We start from the raw sequence: 19495 nt of genomic DNA on the forward strand, positions 1-19495 counted from the left end.
TGTCTCTCTCTCTCTCCCCCTCCTTCCTTCCTTCCCTACCTCCCTCCCTCTTTATCTTTCTCTCTCTCTCTTTCTCGCTCACTCTCTATCTCTCTCTCTTTTCTGATTTCAGCAGCAGCCAAGATGTTGCCTCAGCCTCCTCTCCCACCATCAGCAGCAGCTGCAGCTGTATGTTCTTAGTAGTAAGGGAGGGTCACGAGACGGGGAGGAGAGGAGGGGTGTTGTTCTGAATACTATATGACTGTAAATAGAATAGTGGTTTTACTATATGCATTGGGAGGTTCATTAAGCAATAAGGCCAGAGGAGGTGTGGTATATGGCCAATATACCACAGCTAAGGGATGTTCTTACGTGCGACGCGACGCAGAGAGACTGGACACAGCTCTTAGATGTGGTATATTGACCATATATCACAAACCCTGTTGTAGAGTTTGTAAGGTTGTTGAGTATAATCAACCATATGCTTTTCAGTTAAGTTTAAGTTAAGTTTTGCACAGGAACAGAGATGTGATGATGATGTGTGCTAAAGCTATGCCAGAAACAGCAGGAATACACACCCTAGTGTGTCTTATTGGCCCAATCAATCCCCTAGACTCTACAGCAGTGTTTCTCAACTCCTGTTTGCATTTTTGTTCCAGCCTTGTACTAACACACCTAATTCAACTTATTCAACTAGGGTTGAGTCAGTTGTGTTAGTAGTGGGTGAGAACAAGAATGGGACCTAGACCAGAGGGCTGGTGGCAGCTGTCCTTTCTCACTGTAGACCTGGGGTTTATCAAACAGAGTGAGCATGCTGGGTAGTGTAGTCTATAAAGAGTGTATAAACGGTGAGTTAAATGACAGTTCAGATGAGGTAATCAAGTAGCGTACATCCACCCACCTCCAGGCTCTCTGTAGTTAGAACACTTCATTAGCTTTACATAAAACAGATCGGTGACACATGCCCATGCACACACACACACACACACACACACACACACACACACACACACACACACACACACACACACACACACACACACACACACACACACACACACACACACAAAGCAGTACGGTACAGTAAATGTCATTTAGTAGTAATCAGATCATACAGCATATACAGTATATACAGTAACTGAAGAAAGAAATTCCACAGCTTCTATAAGATCTCCAGAGGCAAAGCTCTCCCAAGTGCCACTTTCTATCTCTCTACTCTCACTCTTTCCTCTCTCCGTCTCTGTCTCTCTCTCGCTTTCTCTCTCTCTCTCTCTCTCTCTCTCTCTCTCTCTCTCTCTCTCTCTCTCTCTCTCGCTCTCTCTCTCTTTCTCTCGCTTCCTCTCTCTCTCGCTCTCGCTCTCTCTCTCTCTCTCTCTCTCTCTCTCTCTCTGTCCCTCACTCTCTTTCCATATCTTTCTGTCTCTCTCTCTCTACTCTCACTCTTTCCTCTGTCTCTCTTTCTCTCGCTTTCTCTCTCTCTCTCCCTTTCTCTCTTCCCCCCCCTCTCTCTCTCTCTCCCTCTCTTTCTGTCTCTCTCTCTCTTTTCCTCTCTCTCTTCTCTCTCTCTCAATGTTTCCTCCCTCACCTTCTCTCAATGTTCCTCCCTCACCTCCGCTCTGTTCCTCCCTTACCTTCTCTCAATTTCTCCTCCCTCACCTTCTTTGTTCCTCCCTCATATTTTCTCTGTTCTTCCCTCACCTTCTCTCAATGTTCCTCCCTCACCTTCTCTCAATGTTTCCTCCCTCACCTTCTCTGTTCCTCCCTCACCTTCTCTCTGTTCTTCCCTCACCTTCTCTCTGTTCCTCCCTCACCTTCTCTGTTCCTCTCTCACCTTCTCTCTGTTCTTCCCTCACCTTCTCTGTTCCTCTCTCACCTTCTCTCTGTTCTTCCCTCACCGTCTCTGTTCCTCCTTCACCTTCTCTCAATCTTTTTCCTCCCTCACCTTCTCTCTGTTCCTCCCTCACCTTGTCTCTGTTCTTCCCTCACCTTCTCTCTGTTCCTCCCTCACCTTCTCTGTTCCTCCCTCACCTTCTCTGTTCCTCCCCCACCTTCTCTGTTCCTCCCTCACCTTCTCTCTGTTCTTCCCTCACCTTCTCTGTTCCTCCCTTACCTTCTCTGTTCCTCCCTCACCTTATCTCTGTTCCTCCCTCACCTTCTCTCTGTTCCTCCCTCACCTTCTCTCAATGTTCCTTCCTCACTTTATCTCAATGTTCCTCCCTCACCTTCTCTCTGTTCCTCCTTCACCTTCTCTCAATGTTTTATATTTCCCTCACCTTCTCTCAATGTCCCTCCCTCAACATTCTCTAAATGTTTCCTCCCTCACCTTCTCTCAATCTTCCTCCCTCACCTTCTCTCAATGTTCCTCCCCCACATTCTCTCTGTTCCTCCCTCACCTTCTCGCAATGTCCCTCCCTCAACATTCTCTAAATGTTTCCTCCCTCACTTTCTCTCAATGTTCCTCCCTCACCTTCTCTCAATGTTCCTTCCTCACTTTATCTCAATGTTCCTCCCTCACCTTCTCTCTGTTCCTCCTTCACCTTCTCTAAATGTTTCCTCCCTCACCTTCTCTCAATGTTTTACCTCCCTCACCTTCTCTCAATGTTCCTCCCTCACCTTCTCTCTGTTCCTCCTTCACCTTCTCTCAATGTTTTACCTCCCTCATTTTCTCTCTCTGTTCCTCCCTCACCTTCTCTCTGTTCCTCCCTCACCTTCTCTCAATGTTCCTCCCTCACCTTCTCTCTGTTCCTCCTTCACCTTCTCTCAATGTTTTATATCTCCCTCACCTTCTCTCAATGTCCCTCCCTCAACATTCTCTAAATGTTTCCTCCCTCACCTTCTCTCTGTTCCTCCCTCACCTTCTCTCAATGTTCCTTCCTCACTTTATCTCAATGTTCCTCCCTCACCTTCTCTCTGTTCCTCCTTCACCTTCTCTCAATGTTTTATATCTCCCTCACCTTCTCTCAATGTCCCTCCCTCAACATTCTCTAAATGTTTCCTCCCTCACCTTCTCTCAATCTTCCTCCCTCACCTTCTCTCAATGTTCCTCCCCCACATTCTCTCTGTTCCTCCCTCACCTTCTCGCAATGTCCCTCCCTCAACATTCTCTAAATGTTTCCTCCCTCACTTTCTCTCAATGTTCCTCCCTCACCTTCTCTCTGTTCCTCCTTCACCTTCTCTCAATGTTTTACCTCCCTCATTTTCTCTCAATGTTCCTCCCTCACCTTCTCTCAATGTTCCTTCCTCACTTTATCTCAATGTTCCTCCCTCACCTTCTCTCCGTTCCTCCTTCACCTTCTCTAAATGTTTCCTCCCTCACCTTCTCTCAATGTTTTACCTCCCTCACCTTCTCTCAATGTTCCTCCCTCACCTTCTCTCTGCTCCTCCTTCACCTTCTCTCAATGTTTTACCTCCCTCATTTTCTCTCTCTGTTCCTCCCTCACCTTCTCTCTGTTCCTCCCTCACCTTCTCTCAATGTTCCTCCCTCACCTTCTCTCTGTTCCTCCTTCACCTTCTCTAAATGTTTCCACCCTCACCTTCTCTCAATGTCACTCCCTCACCTTCTCTCTGTTCCTCCTTCACCTTCTCTAAATGTTTCCACCCTCACCTTCTCTCAATGTCCCTCCCTCACCTTCTCTCAATGGTCCTCCCTCACCTTCTCTCTGTTCCTCCTTCACCTTCTCTCAATGTTTTACCTCCCTCACTTTCTCTCAATGTTCCTCCCTCACCTTCTCTCTGTTCCTCCTTCACCTTCTCTCAATGTTTTACCTCCCTCACTTTCTCTCAATGTTCCTCCCTCACCTTCTCTCTGTTCCTCCTTCACCTTCTCTCAATGTTTTACCTCCCTCATTTTCTCTCAATGTTCCTCCCTCACCTTCTCTCAATGTTCCTTCCTCACTTTATCTCAATGTTCCTCCCTCACCTTCTCTAAATGTTTCCTCCCTCACCTTCTCTCAATGTTTTACCTCCCTCACCTTCTCTCAATGTTCCTCCCTCACCTTCTCTCTGTTCCTCCCTCACCTTCTCTCAATGTTCCTTCCTCACTTTATCTCAATGTTCCTCCCTCACCTTCTCTCTGTTCCTCCTTCACCTTCTCTCAATGTTTTACCTCCCTCATTTTCTCTCAATGTTCCTCCCTCACCTTCTCTCAATGTTCCTTCCTCACTTTATCTCAATGTTCCTCCCTCACCTTCTCTAAATGTTTCCTCCCTCACCTTCTCTCAATGTTTTACCTCCCTCATTTTCTCTCTCTGTTCCTCCCTCACCTTCTCTCTGTTCCTCCCTTACCTTCTCTCAATGTTCCTTCCTCACTTTATCTCAATGTTCCTCCCTCACCTTCTCTCTGTTCCTCCTTCACCTTCTCTCAATGTTTTATATCTCCCTCACCTTCTCTCAATGTCCCTCCCTCAACATTCTCTAAATGTTTCCTCCCTCACCTTCTCTCAATCTTCCTCCCTCACCTTCTCTCAATGTTCCTCCCCCACATTCTCTCTGTTCCTCCCTCACCTTCTCGCAATGTCCCTCCCTCAACATTCTCTAAATGTTTCCTCCCTCACTTTCTCTCAATGTTCCTCCCTCACCTTCTCTCTGTTCCTCCTTCACCTTCTCTCAATGTTTTACCTCCCTCATTTTCTCTCAATGTTCCTCCCTCACCTTCTCTCTGTTCCTCCTTCACCTTCTCTAAATGTTTCCACCCTCACCTTCTCTCAATGTCACTCCCTCACCTTCTCTCTGTTCCTCCTTCACCTTCTCTAAATGTTTCCACCCTCACCTTCTCTCAATGTCCCTCCCTCACCTTCTCTCAATGGTCCTCCCTCACCTTCTCTCTGTTCCTCCTTCACCTTCTCTCAATGTTTTACCTCCCTCACTTTCTCTCAATGTTCCTCCCTCACCTTCTCTCTGTTCCTCCTTCACCTTCTCTCAATGTTTTACCTCCCTCATTTTCTCTCAATGTTCCTCCCTCACCTTCTCTCAATGTTCCTTCCTCACTTTATCTCAATGTTTCTCCCTCACCTTCTCTAAATGTTTCCTCCCTCACCTTCTCTCAATGTTTTACCTCCCTCACCTTCTCTCAATGTTCCTCCCTCACCTTCTCTCTGTTCCTCCTTCACCTTCTCTCAATGTTTTACCTCCCTCATTTTCTCTCTCTGTTCCTCCCTCACCTTCTCTCTGTTCCTCCCTCACCTTCTCTGTTCCTCCCTCACCTTCTCTGTTACTCCCTCACCTTCTCTGTTCCTCCCTCACCTTATCTGTTCCTCCCTCACCTTCTCTCTGTTCTTCCCTCACCATCTCTGTTCCTCCCTCACCTTCTCTGTTCCTCTCTCACCTTCTCTCTGTTCTTCCCTCACCTTCTCTGTTCCTCCCTTACCTTCTCTGTTCCTCCCTCACCTTATCTCTGTTCCTCCCTCACCTTCTCTCTGTTCCTCCCTCACCTTCTCTCAATGTTCCTCCCTCACCTTCTCTCAATGTTCCTCCCTCACCTTCTCTCAATGTTCCTTCCTCACTTTATCTCAATGTTCCTCCCTCACCTTCTCTCTGTTCCTCCTTCACCTTCTCTCAATGTTTTATATCTCCCTCACCTTCTCTCAATATCCCTCCCTCAACATTCTCTAAATGTTTCCTCCCTCACCTTCTCTCAATCTTCCTCCCTCACCTTCTCTCAATGTCCCTCCCCCACATTCTCTCTGTTCCTCCCTCACCTTCTCTCAATGTCCCTCCCTCAACATTCTCTAAATGTTTCCTCCCTCACTTTCTCTCAATGTTCCTCCCTCACCTTCTCTCTGTTCCTCCTTCACCTTCTCTCAATGTTTTACCTCCCTCATTTTCTCTCAATGTTCCTCCCTCACCTTCTCTCTGTTCCTCCTTCACCTTCTCTAAATGTTTCCACCCTCACCTTCTCTCAATGTCCCTCCCTCACCTTCTCTCAATGGTCCTCCCTCACCTTCTCTCTGTTCCTCCTTCACCTTCTCTCAATGTTTTACCTCCCTCACTTTCTCTCAATGTTCCTCCCTCACCTTCTCTCTGTTCCTCCTTCACCTTCTCTCAATGTTTTACCTCCCTCATTTTCTCTCAATGTTCCTCCCTCACCTTCTCTCAATGTTCCTCCCTCACTTTCTCTCAATGTTCCTCCCTCACCTTCTCTCTGTTCCTCCTTCACCTTCTCTCAATGTTTTATATCTCCCTCACCTTCTCTCAATATCCCTCCCTCAACATTCTCTAAATGTTTCCTCCCTCACCTTCTCTCAATCTTCCAGCCTCACCTTCTCTCAATGTTCCTCCCCCACATTCTCTCTGTTCCTCCCTCACCTCTCAATGTCCCTCCCTCAACATTCTCTAAATGTTTCCTCCCTCACTTTCTCTCAATGTTCCTCCCTCACCTTCTCTCTGTTCCTCCTTCACCTTCTCTCAATGTTTTACCTCCCTCATTTTCTCTCAATGTTCCTCCCTCACCTTCTCTCAATGTTCCTTCCTCACTTTATCTCAATGTTCCTCCCTCACCTTCTCTCTGTTCCTCCTTCACCTTCTCTAAATGTTTCCTCCCTCACCTTCTCTCTGTTCCTCCTTCACCTTCTCTCAATGTTTTACCTCCCTCACCTTCTCTCAATGATCCTCCCTCACCTTCTCTCTGTTCCTTCTTCACCTTCTCTCAATGTTTTACCTCCCTCATTTTCTCTCTCTGTTCCTCCCTCACCTTCTCTCTGTTCCTCCCTCACCTTCTCTGTTCCTCCCTCACCTTCTCTGTTACTCCCTCACCTTCTCTGTTCCTCCCTCACCTTATCTGTTCCTCCCTCACCTTCTCTCTGTTCTTCCCTCACCTTCTCTGTTCCTCCCTTACCTTCTCTGTTCCTCCCTCACCTTCTCTGTTCCTCCCTCACCTTCTCTGTTCCTCCCTCACCTTCTCTCAATGTTCCTCCCTCACCTTCTCTCAATGTTTCCTCCCTCACCTTCTCTCAATGTTCCTCTCTCACCTTCACTCAATGTTTCTCCTTCACCTTCCCTCAATGTTTCCTCCCTCACCTTCTCTCAATGTTCCTCCCTCACCTTCACTCAATGTTTCTCCTTCACCTTCTCTAAATGTTTCCTCCCTCACCTTCTCTCTGTTCCTCCTTCACCTTCTCGCAATGTTTTACCTCCCTCACCTTCTCTCAATGTTCGTCCCTCACCTTCTCTCAATGTTTCCTCCCTCACCTTCTCTTTGTTCCTCCCTCACCTTATCTCTGTTCCTCCCTCACCTTCTCTCAATGGCCCTCCCACAACATTCTCTAAATGTTTCCTCCCCCACGTTCTCTCTGTTCCTCCCTCAACGTCCTCTAAATGTTTCCTCCCCCACGTTCTCTCTGTTCCTCCTTCACATTCTCTCAATGTTTTACCTCCCTCATTTTCTCTCAATGTTCCTCCCTCACCTTCTGTCAATGTTCCTCCCTCACCTTCTCTCAATGTTTTACCTCCCTCATTTTCTCTCAATGTTCCTCCCTCACTTTCTCTCAATGTTCCTCCCTCACCTTCTCTCAATGTTCTTCCCTCACCTTCTCTCTGTTCCTCCCTCACCTTCTCTCAATGTTCCTCCCTCACCTTCTCTCTCTGTTCCTCCCTCACCTTCTCTCAATCTTCCTCCCTCACCTTCTCTCAATGTTCCTCCCTCATCTTCTCTCTGTTCCTTCTTCACCTTCTCTCAATGTTTTACCTCCCTTGTTTTCTCTCAATGTTCCTCCCTCACCTTCTCTCAATGTTCTTCCCTCACCTTCTCCCTGTTCCTCCCTCACCTTCTCTCAATGCTCCTCCCTCACCTTCTCTCTGTTCCTCCTTCACCTTCTCTCAATCTTTTACCTCCCTCACCTTCTCTCTGTTCTTCCCTCACCTTCTCTCTGTTCTTCCCTCACCTTCTCTCTGTTCCTCCCTCACCTTCTCTCTGTTTCCTCCCTCACCTTCTCTCTCTATTCCTCCCTCACCTTCTCTCTGTTCTTCCCTCACTTTCTCTCAATGATCCTGCCTCACCTTCTCTCAATGGCCCTCCCTCAACATTCTCTAAATGTTTCATCCCCCACGTTCTCTCTGTCCCTCCCTCACCTTCTCTCTCTGTTCCTCCCTCACCTTCTCTCTGTTCTTCCCTCACTTTCTCTCAATGATCCTCCCTCATCTTCTCTCAATGGCCCTCCCTCAACATTCTCTAAATGTTTCACCCCCCACGTTCTCTCTGTCCCTCCCTCACCTTCTCTCAATGTGTCCTCCCTCACTTTCTCTCAATCTTCCTCCCTCACCTTCTCTCAATGTTCCTCCCTCAGCTTCTCTCTGTTCCTCCTTCACCTTCTCTCAATGTTTTACCTCCCTCATTTTCTCTCAATGTTCTTCCCTCACCTTCTCTCTGTTCCTCCCTCACCTTCTCTCAATGTTTCCTCCCTCACCTTCTCTCAATGTTCTTCCCTCACCTTCTCTCTGTTCCTCCCTCACCTTCTCTCTGTTCTTCCCTCATCTTCTCTCTGTTCCTCCCTCACCTTCTCTCTGTTCCTCCCTCACCTTCTCTGTTCCTCCCTCACATTCTCTGTTCCTCCCTCACCTTCTCTCAAATTTTCCTCCCTCACCTTCTCTCAATGTTTCCTCCCTCATCTTCTCTCAATGTTTCCTCCCTCACATTCTCTCTGTTCCCCCCTCACCTTCTCTCTGTTCCTCCCTCACCTTCTCTCAATATTTCTCCATCACCTTCTCTCTGTTCCTCCCTCACCTTCTCTCAATGTTCCTCCCTCAACATTCTCAAATGTTCTCCATCACCTTCTCTCTGTTCCTCCCTCACCTTCTCTCAATGTTCCTCCCTCACCTTCTCTCTGTTCCTCCCTTACCTTCTCTCAATGTTCCTCCCTCACCTTCTCTCAATGTTCCTCCCTCACCATCTCTCTGTTCCTCCCTCACCTTCTCTGTTCCTCCCTCACCTTCTCTCTGTTCCTCCCTCACCTTCTCTGTTCCTCCCTCACCTTCTCTCAATGTTTCTTCCCTCACAATCTCTCTGTTCCTCCCTCACCTTCTCTCAATGTTCCTCCCTCACTTTCTCTCTGTTCCTCCCTCACCTTCTCTCTGTTCCTCCCTCACCTTCTCTCTATTCCTCCCTCACCTTCTCTCCCACTCGAACATGCCAAAACACAGATGTTACAGAGAGCACTATGGTTTTCTTTTGAAGATCAATCAATACATCGATACTGTGGACCTTTGGCTGGTTGTCGTCCTGCTTTTACACACACACGCACATACGTCACCATACTCACTGTGATTGTCACTCACACTGCATAGCACATCATAAAGGCTGCATGCACACTCACGCATGCACACACACACACACACACACACACACACACACACACACACACACACACACACACACACACAGACATGCACCATCAGTGACCATGAACAGTGATGTGACAGTGAACTGTATCTGTGACTTAGACAGGAGGGAGCAGTCTGTTAAGCACTGAAGCTCTTACTGTTCATAGATGATATAGCACACAATGTTGTCTTGGTTTGGTTTTGGTAGAGTACAGTTGTTATGGTACAGTCTCTGGTATGAAAGTTAGCCAAAACTCAGGCTATAGCCCAGCACAAAAAATGACCTTCATAATTTCTTCTGCCTTGTTATAACTTTCCAAACTGTGGAGGTACAAATGATTTAGTTAAGTAAACAGTGTTTAGTTAAAAACAGTATTAGTTCTAAACAGTATTTAGTTAAGTAAACAGTATTTAGTTAAGTAAACAGTATTTAGTTAAGTAAACAGTATTTGGTTAAGTAAACAGTATTTAGTTAAGTAAACAGTATTTAGTTAGGTAAACAGTATTTAGTTAGGTAAACAGTATTTAGTTTGGTAAACAGTATTTAGTTAAGTAATCAGTGTTTAGTTAAGTAATCAGATTTTAATTAAGTAATCAGTATTTAGTTAAGTAATCAATATTTAGTTAAGTAATCAGTATTTAGTTAAGTAATCCGATTTTATTTAAGTAAACAGTATTTAGTTAAAAACATATTTTAGTTAAGTAATCAGTATTTAGTTAGGTAAACAGTATTTAGTTAATTAAGTAAACAAAGTGTACCTTACTGTAAAGTTTACCTTACTGTAATGTCTACCTTACTGTAAAGTAGGGACTTACTGTATCTTCTCTGTTCTGGCTCTTGTGCTATGCTGTGCTGGACACACACAAACACACACTTACACACACAATAGGTTCAGGTTGGTGAGGTTGGTTTAAAATGTTAAATGTCTCTCTCTTTCTCTCGCTCTCTCTCTCTCTCCCAGGTGGTTCCAGAGGACAGCTCAGTTAATGGAAGAGGCCCTGTCCAGATGGCAGAGGACACCTATATGGCAGCGGAGGACGACGAGGAGGGTCACATACCTCACACACACCCTCCCCACGTCCACACTCTTGCCCCAATCCGAGATGGACGACCAGCAGCACTTATCAAGAGAGAGCCTGGCCTGGAGGACACCAATGATGGACTTCTTCTACAGCACCACTGCTCTTCTTCTGGGACTTTTCACAACGGTGCTAACGAAAACATGGCTAAAACCAACGGTGCTAAACTGATTGCTGGTCCGGAATCACATCAGTTGTCACCTGAGTCCCAAAATACCACAATACAATTAGAGTCCCAAAGTGCTACAAAATCTACGAACTCCAAAGGCAGCTCTGAGCTGAAGGATGCACTTCTGGACGACACCATAGCTGTTCCTCTGAAGAAGATAAAGGTGGAGGAACCGTGGGTGTGGTCCACGGACCAGTCCTCCGCCCCACTAGGGGGCAATGATGACGATGTCTATGAGGACGCTCTGTCCACGCTAGCAGCCGTGGTGTGTTTCTCTATCACAGACAGGAAGGGTCTGGAGGAGAAGTTGTGTAGCTCCCGTTCCCCGGTGCTACGCTCGTTCAAAACAGAGCCGGAGGACTTTAAGGTGGATATTTGCTTGAAAAGTGCTCCCATCAGTCCACGAAAAGCTCTCAACATTATTGTCAAACGAGAGCAACCCTCTCCAGATCTCTCTCAGCCAAGCATCCAGTCTTTGGTAGAAGAGAGGAATATTAGCACTGACCAGGCTATCGCTATCGAGGCGCTAACCTTACTGGCAGCTATCCCACAAAACTCCCCAGAACCCTTTAGAACCAACGCACAGGGTGAAAACCCCACCACACCATCCATGCACTTATCCAATAGAAACACCCCTCTCCAGGGCTCCAACAAAGTTCTAGTGATCAGCTCCCCTCTGCACCAGACCTCAGTCATACGCTCCCCTCTGCACCAGACCTCAGTCATACGCTCCCCAGTGGCCAGGCAAGCTCATGTCATCCAGTGTCATTCCCGTAGCCCCGCAGCCACTGGCAACCTGTCCCTACAGGACCTGCTAGAAGCCAGCTCGGACTGTGACAGACTTCCCTACGACAGCACCGAGAGAGCAGGACAACCCCTGTACAGGAGAGCAGACCAAGGCCTTGGTTCTCAACATAACAGGGGCGAAGGCACTTTCAGACAGAGGAAAGACATGGAGAGGAACAGCAAGGAAACAATAGAGAGGACGGTGGGTAAGAGCGGGAGGAACAGGGATGAGGAAGAGGTGGCGGCTCAACTTGCCGAGTTAGCGTTCATCATCCAATCACGTCACAAGCAGCAGGGTTTCCACCCCTCCCAACACTCAGAGAACAACCCTCCCAGAGGAACTCCAGTCTCAGCCATCAAGTACAACTACAACTCCGAACAAGCACCACCCAACCAAAAGAAGACCCCTGTGAAGAAACCCAGGACCACACTTTCTAAACCTAGGAAGAAGAAGGGAACGGAGGGGCTGGAAGAGGAGGGCTGCAAACCCAACAACCGTACCCCCCTGTACAAGCGAATACCCAACGGCAAGACCCCCCACAGAGCCAGGGTCCAGAAGGTTCTGCCCCAGCCGAAGACATCATCGCTCAGCCACAAGAGGAGCCTGTTCCTGCCTCAGGCCCAGATGGATCTGAAGAGGTACCTGACTGAGGCTCAGGAGGAACGACGGCAGCTCTTTTACTACAGTAACGCTCACAGTGGGGTCAAATACCACAAAACCTCTGGAGCCGTCGATCGTGGTCGAAGTCAAGGTTATGGTCATGACAACCAACAGTGGTCGCATTTCAACGGTCACCTGGACCCTTTACAAGGACAAGGAGTTGGACAAGGACATGATTGTGAAAGAGGATTGTATTCTCAGGTATCGCAGCCCTACGTTGGGCAGCAGCACGGTGCTAACCTAAAGGCTAGCTCCACTATCCCCAGTTTCACCAGCATAGACTCTAACAACCACAGAACCGGTTTGAACCATGGTTTATCCAATGGCTACTCCTCTGGGGGTCAACAGCAGGGATATTACAAAGTGGAGAGGTCCGGCCCGGTCACCGTCTTGTCCACGTCAGCTAACGGCGATTTGGATCTATCGGAGGAGTCGACACCCACCAAACACAACGTGAACAGCTTCCTGGAATCACCCCTCAGGTTCCTGGACACGCCCACTAAGAATCTGCTTAACACCCCCTCCAAGAAACTCTCTGAGATCCCCTCCTGTGGATGCATGAGTGAGTCACCCTGATGATGATGATGAGGATGATAATGATGAGGATGATAATGATGATGATGAGGATGATAATGATGAGGATAATGAGGATGATGATAATAATGATGCTGATTATAATGATGAGGATAATAATGATAATGATGAAGATGATGATGGCTTTCTTTGTATCCATTGGGAAATTCTTTAGTGTGATACAGCATGCCACATTGTGCTTAACTGGCACTGTATTTGTCACATCCAAGGACATACCATTTGTTTGCCTGAAATTAGCTGAAGCTGCGTTCTACAAACGACTCTCTCTCCACAGAGCAAATCATAGAGAAGGAGGAGGGTCCATATTATACTCACCTTGGTGCTGGACCCAGTGTGTCAGCCGTCAGAGAGATGATGGAGAACAGGTAACAACCTCAAATAACACAAACTGCATCAGTTATTTTACTCCATGCCATAAACAAGCTTGGGGGAGAAGAAAAGTGTTTGTTGTTGCCCAGCCATTTTACTTTATGCGTTCATAGTCCAATTGGGATGGCAAACCTGTGAGTTGCTAATCCACTTCTGTTTTCATGACAAATCTATTAGGTGTGTAATACTGATAAGATAATAGAGTTGATATGAAAACAGGAGGGGCTCAGTGCCTCACAGGTTGGTTTACCAGTGGGATTATAGGGCTAAGCCAATATGTATAACTGCCAGACTCTACTAGCCTACTGTATGTAGCTGCATTGGAGTCAACGTGGGCCAGCATCCCTGTGGAACGCTTTCGACACCTTTAGAGTCCATGCCCTAACGAATTGAGGCTGTTCTGAGAGCAAAAGGGGTGGGAGTGCAACTCAATATTAGGAAGGTGTTCTTAATGATTTGTTCTATCAGTGTACTCGGTGAACCACCTGCCCTGCCAAAGGCCTGGTATCCCACAGGGCTCGTGGTGTTCATGGAATGAGGTGGGGCTTACAGTCATATTATAGCTCATATATTATATTATAGAGGCTGTCACTGAAGGAAAGCAGCACCAAGCTTGCCACACACACACACACACACACACACACCGAGATACATATTCACACATACAAAAACACACACACACACCCTGCATGTTAGAACAGGAAACCTCTTGGGCCTAGTCGAGGGGCCCATGAGGAGAGTCTCTGCTCTGTAGTTTCTGCTGAATGACATCAGTGCTTTAGTTTTAAATCGTTTTTACTTGTTTTGAGTTGTTCCAAAAACTTTTGCTGCATTTTGGCTCGTGATGTAGTCCCGCTGTCTTTTGCTAAAGTTCTCAAAATGTGATTTGTGGCTGTATTGACAGTCATTGCAAGATTTTAGTGCTGATGGTCGCAGATATGGGGAGAGATGACATTGCTGAAAGGATTGTGTTTTTATGTTCTAAGGTGAGACTTGTGAAAAGCCGTTAATATATGATGTATGTTACCGCTGTGTGTGTTCAAAGGTATGGAGAGAAAGGGAAGGCGGTAAGGGTGGAGGTGGTGGTGTACACTGGGAAAGAAGGACGCAGTTCCCAGGGCTGTCCCATCGCCAAGTGGGTAAGTACCGTGTGTGTGTGTGTGTGTGTGTGTGTGTGTGTGTGTGTGTGTGTGTGTGTGTGTGTGTGTGTGTGTGTGTGTGTGTGTGTGTGTGTGTGTGTGTGTGTGTGTGTGTGTGTGTGTGTGTGTGTGTGTGTGTGTGCAGTGAGGGAAAAAAGTATTTGATCCCCTGCTGATTTTGTACGTTTGCCCACTGACAAAGAAATGATCAGTCTATAATTTTAATGGTAGGATTATTTGAACAGTGAGAGACAGAATTACAACAAAAAATCCAGGAAAACGCATGTCAAAAATGTTATAAATTGATTTGCATTTTAATGAGGGAAATAAGCATTTGACCCCCTCTCAATCAGAAAGATTTCTGGCTCCCAGGTGTCTTTTATACAGGTAACGAGCTGAGATTAGGAGCACACTCTTAAAGGGAGTGCTCCTAATCTCAGCTTGTTACCTGTATAAAAGACACCTGTCCACAGAAGCAATCAATCAATCAGATTCCAAACTCTCCACCATGGCCAAGACCAGAGAGCTGTCCAAGGATGTCAGGGACAAGATTGTAGACCTACACAAGGCTGGAATGGGCTACAAGACCATCGCCAAGCAGCTTGGTGAGAAGGTGACAACAGTTGATGCGATTAGGTCCCCCTGCTCAAGAAAGCACATATACAAAAGAACTGTCAATCTCCCTCGGCCTGGGGCTCCATGCAAGATCTCACCTCGTGGAGTTGCAATGATCATGAGAACGGTGAGGAATCAGCCCAGAACTACACAGGAGGATCTTGTCAATGATCTCAAGGCAGCTGGGACCATAGTCACCAAGAAAACAATTGGTAACACACTACGCTGTGAAGGACTGAAATCCTGCAGCGCCCGTAAGGTCCCCCTGCTCAAGAAAGCACATATACATGCCCGTCTGAAGTTTGCCAATGAACATCTGAATGATTCAGAGGACAACTGGTTGAAAGTGTTGTGGTCAGATGAGACCAAAATTGAGCTTTTTGGCATCAACTCAACTCGCTGTGTTTGGAGGAGGAGGAATGCTGCCTCTGACCCCAAGAACACCATCCCCACCGTCAAACATGGAGGTGGAAATATTATGCTTTGGGGGTGTTTTTCTGCTAAGGGGACAGGACAACTTCACCGCATCAAAGGGACAATGGACGGGGCCATGTACCGTCAAATCTTGGGTGAGAACCTCCTTCCCTCAGCCAGGGCATTGAAAATGGGTCGTGGATGGGTATTCCAGCATGACAATGACCCAAAACACACGGCCAAGGCAACAAAGGAGTGGATCAAGAAGAAGCACATTAAGGTCCTGGAGTGGCCTAGCCAGTCTTCAGACCTTAATCCCATAGAAAATCTGTGGAGGGAACTGAAGGTTCGAGTTGCCAAACGTCAGCCTTGAAATCTTAATGACTTGAAGAAGATCTGCAAAGAGGAGTGGGACAAAATCCCTCCTGAGATGTGTGCAAACCTGGTGGCCAACTACAAGAAACGTCTGACCTCTGTGATTGCCAGCAAGGGTTTTGCCACCAAGTACTAAGTATTGTTTTGCAGAGGGGTCAAATACTTCATTAAAATGCAAATCAATTTATAATATTTTTGATATGCGTTTTTCCAGATTTTTTTGTTGTTTTTCTGTCACTCACTGTTCAAATAATCCTACCATTAAAATTATAGACTGATCATCTCTTTGTCAGTGGGCAAACGTACAAAATCAGTAGGGGATCAAATACTTTTTTCCTTCACTGTATGCACTAGTGTGTGTGTGTGTATGTGGCTGTGTGTGTGTATACGCACATCTTCATGTCTGTGTAGTAAACCTTCTCTCTCCCCCAGGTGATCCGTCGGGGCAGTGAGGAGGAGAAGCTGCTGTGTCTGGTGAGACACCGGGCAGGGCACCGCTGTGAGAGTGCCGTGGTGGTGATTCTCATCTTGGCATGGGAGGGCATCCCCCGGGGCGTGGCAGACAGTCTGTACCAGGAGCTCACCCAGACCCTCTGTAAATACGGCTCCCCCACCAGCCGGCGCTGTGCCCTCAACGAGGAGTGAGTTACTGAAACAACAGACTTTTACCTAGTATTTAATAATAGGCTTACACATACACATTTACATTCATAGAACTAATTATTGTCATAACAAAGGAGTGAGTTATATTCTTTCTAGCATTTCTAGATAGTCACCTGTCTCTTTCCCACTCTCTTCAGTTGTGTGCCAGGATCTACTGATTGTCTCACCTCATCTTCCCCCTCTCTCCTCCCTCTCCCCATCTCTCTCCCTCCTTCCCTCTCTCCATCTCTCTCCCTCCTTCCCTCTCTCCTCCCTCTCCCCATCTCTTTCCCTCCTTCCCTCTCTCATCCCTCTCCTCCCTCCTCTCTCTCCATCTCTCTCTCTCCTCCCTCTCCCCATCTTTCTCCCTCCTCTCTCTCCTCCCTCTCCCCATCTCTTTCCCTCCTTCCCTCTCTCCTCCCTCTCCTCCATCTCTCTCCCTCCGGTTCTCTCCAGTCGGACGTGTGCTTGCCAGGGTGTGGACCCGAACACCTGCGGCGCTTCCTTCTCCTTTGGCTGCTCCTGGAGTATGTACTTCAACGGCTGCAAGTTCGCTCGCAGCAAGATCCCCCGCAAGTTCCGCCTGCTGGGAGACATGCCACAGGAGGTGGGGACCATGACACTCCAGTCAAACTCCATTCCTCTAGGGCCAGCCACAGTGTCAGCAGATCTTTATCCCTCCCTTGCACGTATTTTCCTAATTAAAGCTACACAGTATAGAAATCGCTGTGCCATTTCCTGGTTGCTGAAATTCTAATTAGTTTGTGACAAAACAAGCCAGTATAGTGTAGATAATCATTATACCATCTAAACCGTTGTGAAATATATTTTCCATTAACAAACATATTGGCACAGCCAAAAGAGGACTGGACACCCCTCATAGCCTGGTTCCTCTCTAGGTTTCTTCCTAGGTTCTGGCCTTTCTAGGAAGTTTTTCCTAGCCACCTTCTACACCTGCATTGCTTGCTGTTTGCTGGCTGTTTGGGGTTTTAGGCTGGGTTTCTGTACAGCACTTTGAGATATCAGCGGATCTAAGAAGGGCTTTATAAATCAATTTGATTTAAAATGTGTATTTTCAGCCCTTTTAAGCTGGCTTACAATACTGAAAGTAAAAGACGCTAAAATGAAACTTAAGAACGGGAAGCATAGAAATATCAAATAAAATCAAATTTATTTGTCACATACACATGGTTAGCAGATGTTAATGCGAGTGTAGCGAAATGCTTGTGCTTCTAGTTCCGACAATGCAGTAATAACCAACAAGTAATCTAACTAACAATTCCATAAATACTACCTTATAGACACAAGTGTAAGGGGATAAAGAATATGTACATAAAGATATATGAATGAGTGATGGTACAGAGTGGCATAGGCAAGATACAGTAGATGGTATCGAGTACAGTATATACATATGAGATGAGTATGTAAACAAAGTGGCATAGTTAAAGTGGCTAGTGATACATGTATTACATAAAGATGCAGTAGATGATATAGAGTACAGTATATACGTATACATATGAGATGAATGATGTAGGGTATGTAAACATTATATTAGGTAGCATTGTTTAAAGTGGCTAGTGATATATTTTACATAATTTCCCATCAATTCCCATTATTAAAGTGGCTGGAGTTGAGTCAGTGTGTTGGCAGCATCCACTCAATGTTAGTGGTGGCTGTTTAACAGTCTGATGGCCTTGAGATAGAAGCTGTTTTTCAGTCTCTCGGTCCCAGTTTTGATGCACCTGTACTGACCTTGCCTTCTGGATGATAGCGGGGTGAACAGGCAGTGGCTCGGGTGGTTCTTGTCCTTGATGATCTTTATGTTCTTCCTGTAACATCGGGTGGTGTAGGTGTCCTGGAGGGCAGGTAGTTTGCCCCCGGTGATGCGTTGTGCAGACCTCACTACCCTCTGGAGAGCCTTACGGTTGTGGGCGGAGCAGTTGTCGTACCAGGCGGTGATACAGCCCGCCAGGATGCTCTCGATTGTGCATCTGTAGAAGTTTGTGAGTGCTTTTGGTGACAAGCCAAATTTCTTCAGCCTCCTGAGGTTGAAGAGGCGCTGCTGCGCCTTCTTCACGATGTTGTCTGTGTGAGTGGACCAATTCAGTTTGTCTGTGATGTGTACGCCGAGGAACTTAAAACTTACTACCCTCTCCACTACTGTTCCATCGATGTGGATAGGGGGGTGTTCCCTCTGCTGTTTCCTGAAGTCCACAATCATCTCCTTAGTTTTGTTGACGTTGAGTGTGAGGTTATTTTCCTGACACCACACTCCGAGGGCCCTCACCTCCTCCCTGTAGGCCGTCTCGTCGTTGTTGGTAATCAAGCCTACCACTGTTGTGTCGTCCGCAAACTTGATGATTGAGTTGGAGGCGTGCATGGCCACGCAGTCATGGGTGAACAGGGAGTACAGGAGAGGGCTCAGAACGCACCCTTGTGGGGCCCCAGTGTTGAGGATCAGCAGGGTGGAGATGTTGTTGCCTACCCTCACCACCTGGGGGCGGCCCGTCAGGAAGTCCAGTACCCAGTTGCACAGGGCGGGGTCGAGACCCAGGGTCTCGAGCTTGATGACGAGCTTGGAGGGTACTATGGTGTTAAATGCCGAGCTGTAGTCGATGAACAGCATTCTCACATAGGTATTCCTCTTGTCCAGATGGGTTTCGGCAGTGTGCAGTGTGGTTGAGATTGCATCGTCTGTGGACCTATTTGGGCGGTAAGCAAATTGGAGTGGGTCTAGGGTGTCAGGTAGGGGGAGGTGATATGGTCCTTGACTAGTCCCCAGGAACAATGGTGGCCCTCTTGAAGCATGTGGGAACAGCAGACTGGGATAGGGATTGATTGAATAGGTCCGTAAACACACCAGCCAGCTGGTCTGCGCATGCTCTGAGGGCGCGGCTGGGGATGCCGTCTGGGCCTGCAGCCTTGCGAGGGTTAACACGTTTAAATGTTTTCCTCACGTCGGCTGCAGTGAAGGAGAGTCCGCATGTTTTGGTTGCGGGCCGTGTCAGTGGCACTGTATTGTCCTCAAAGCGGGCAAAAAAGTTATTTAGTCTGCCTGGGAGCAAGACATCCTGGTCCGTGACGGGGCTGGTTTTCTTTTTGTAATCCGAAATTGACTGTAGACCCCGCCACATACCTCTTGTGTCTGAGCCGTTGAATTGAGATTCTACTTTGTCTCTATACTGACGCTTAGCTTGTTTGATTGCCTTGCGGAGGGAATAGCTACACTGTTTGTATTCGCTCATGTTACCGGTCACCTTGCCCTGATTAAAAGCAATGGTTCGCGCTTTCAGTTTCACGCGAATGCTGCCATCAATCCACGTTTTCTGGTTTGGGAATGTTTTAATCATTGCTATGGGA

General features: G+C 47.1%; 1 protein-coding gene across 4 annotated transcripts in view; it reads left to right on the top strand.

Moving 5' to 3' along the window:
- The window catches only part of LOC135511180 (methylcytosine dioxygenase tet3-B-like), a 74610-nt gene that overhangs the window by 43626 nt on the left and 11489 nt on the right, over nt 1-19495 (top strand). For all 4 annotated transcript variants that reach the window (XM_064932792.1, XM_064932791.1, XM_064932793.1 and 1 more), the window contains 5 exons: nt 10254-12549; nt 12856-12946; nt 13996-14089; nt 15926-16134; nt 16592-16742. In XM_064932792.1, the coding sequence (XP_064788864.1) occupies nt 10254-12549; nt 12856-12946; nt 13996-14089; nt 15926-16134; nt 16592-16742 (2841 nt within the window). The remainder of the gene's footprint in view (nt 1-10253; nt 12550-12855; nt 12947-13995; nt 14090-15925; nt 16135-16591; nt 16743-19495) is intronic.

The sequence above is a fragment of the Oncorhynchus masou genome, chromosome 23 (genome assembly GCF_036934945.1).
Source record: "Oncorhynchus masou masou isolate Uvic2021 chromosome 23, UVic_Omas_1.1, whole genome shotgun sequence".
In the NCBI taxonomy this organism is placed as follows: Eukaryota; Metazoa; Chordata; class Actinopteri; order Salmoniformes; family Salmonidae; genus Oncorhynchus; species Oncorhynchus masou.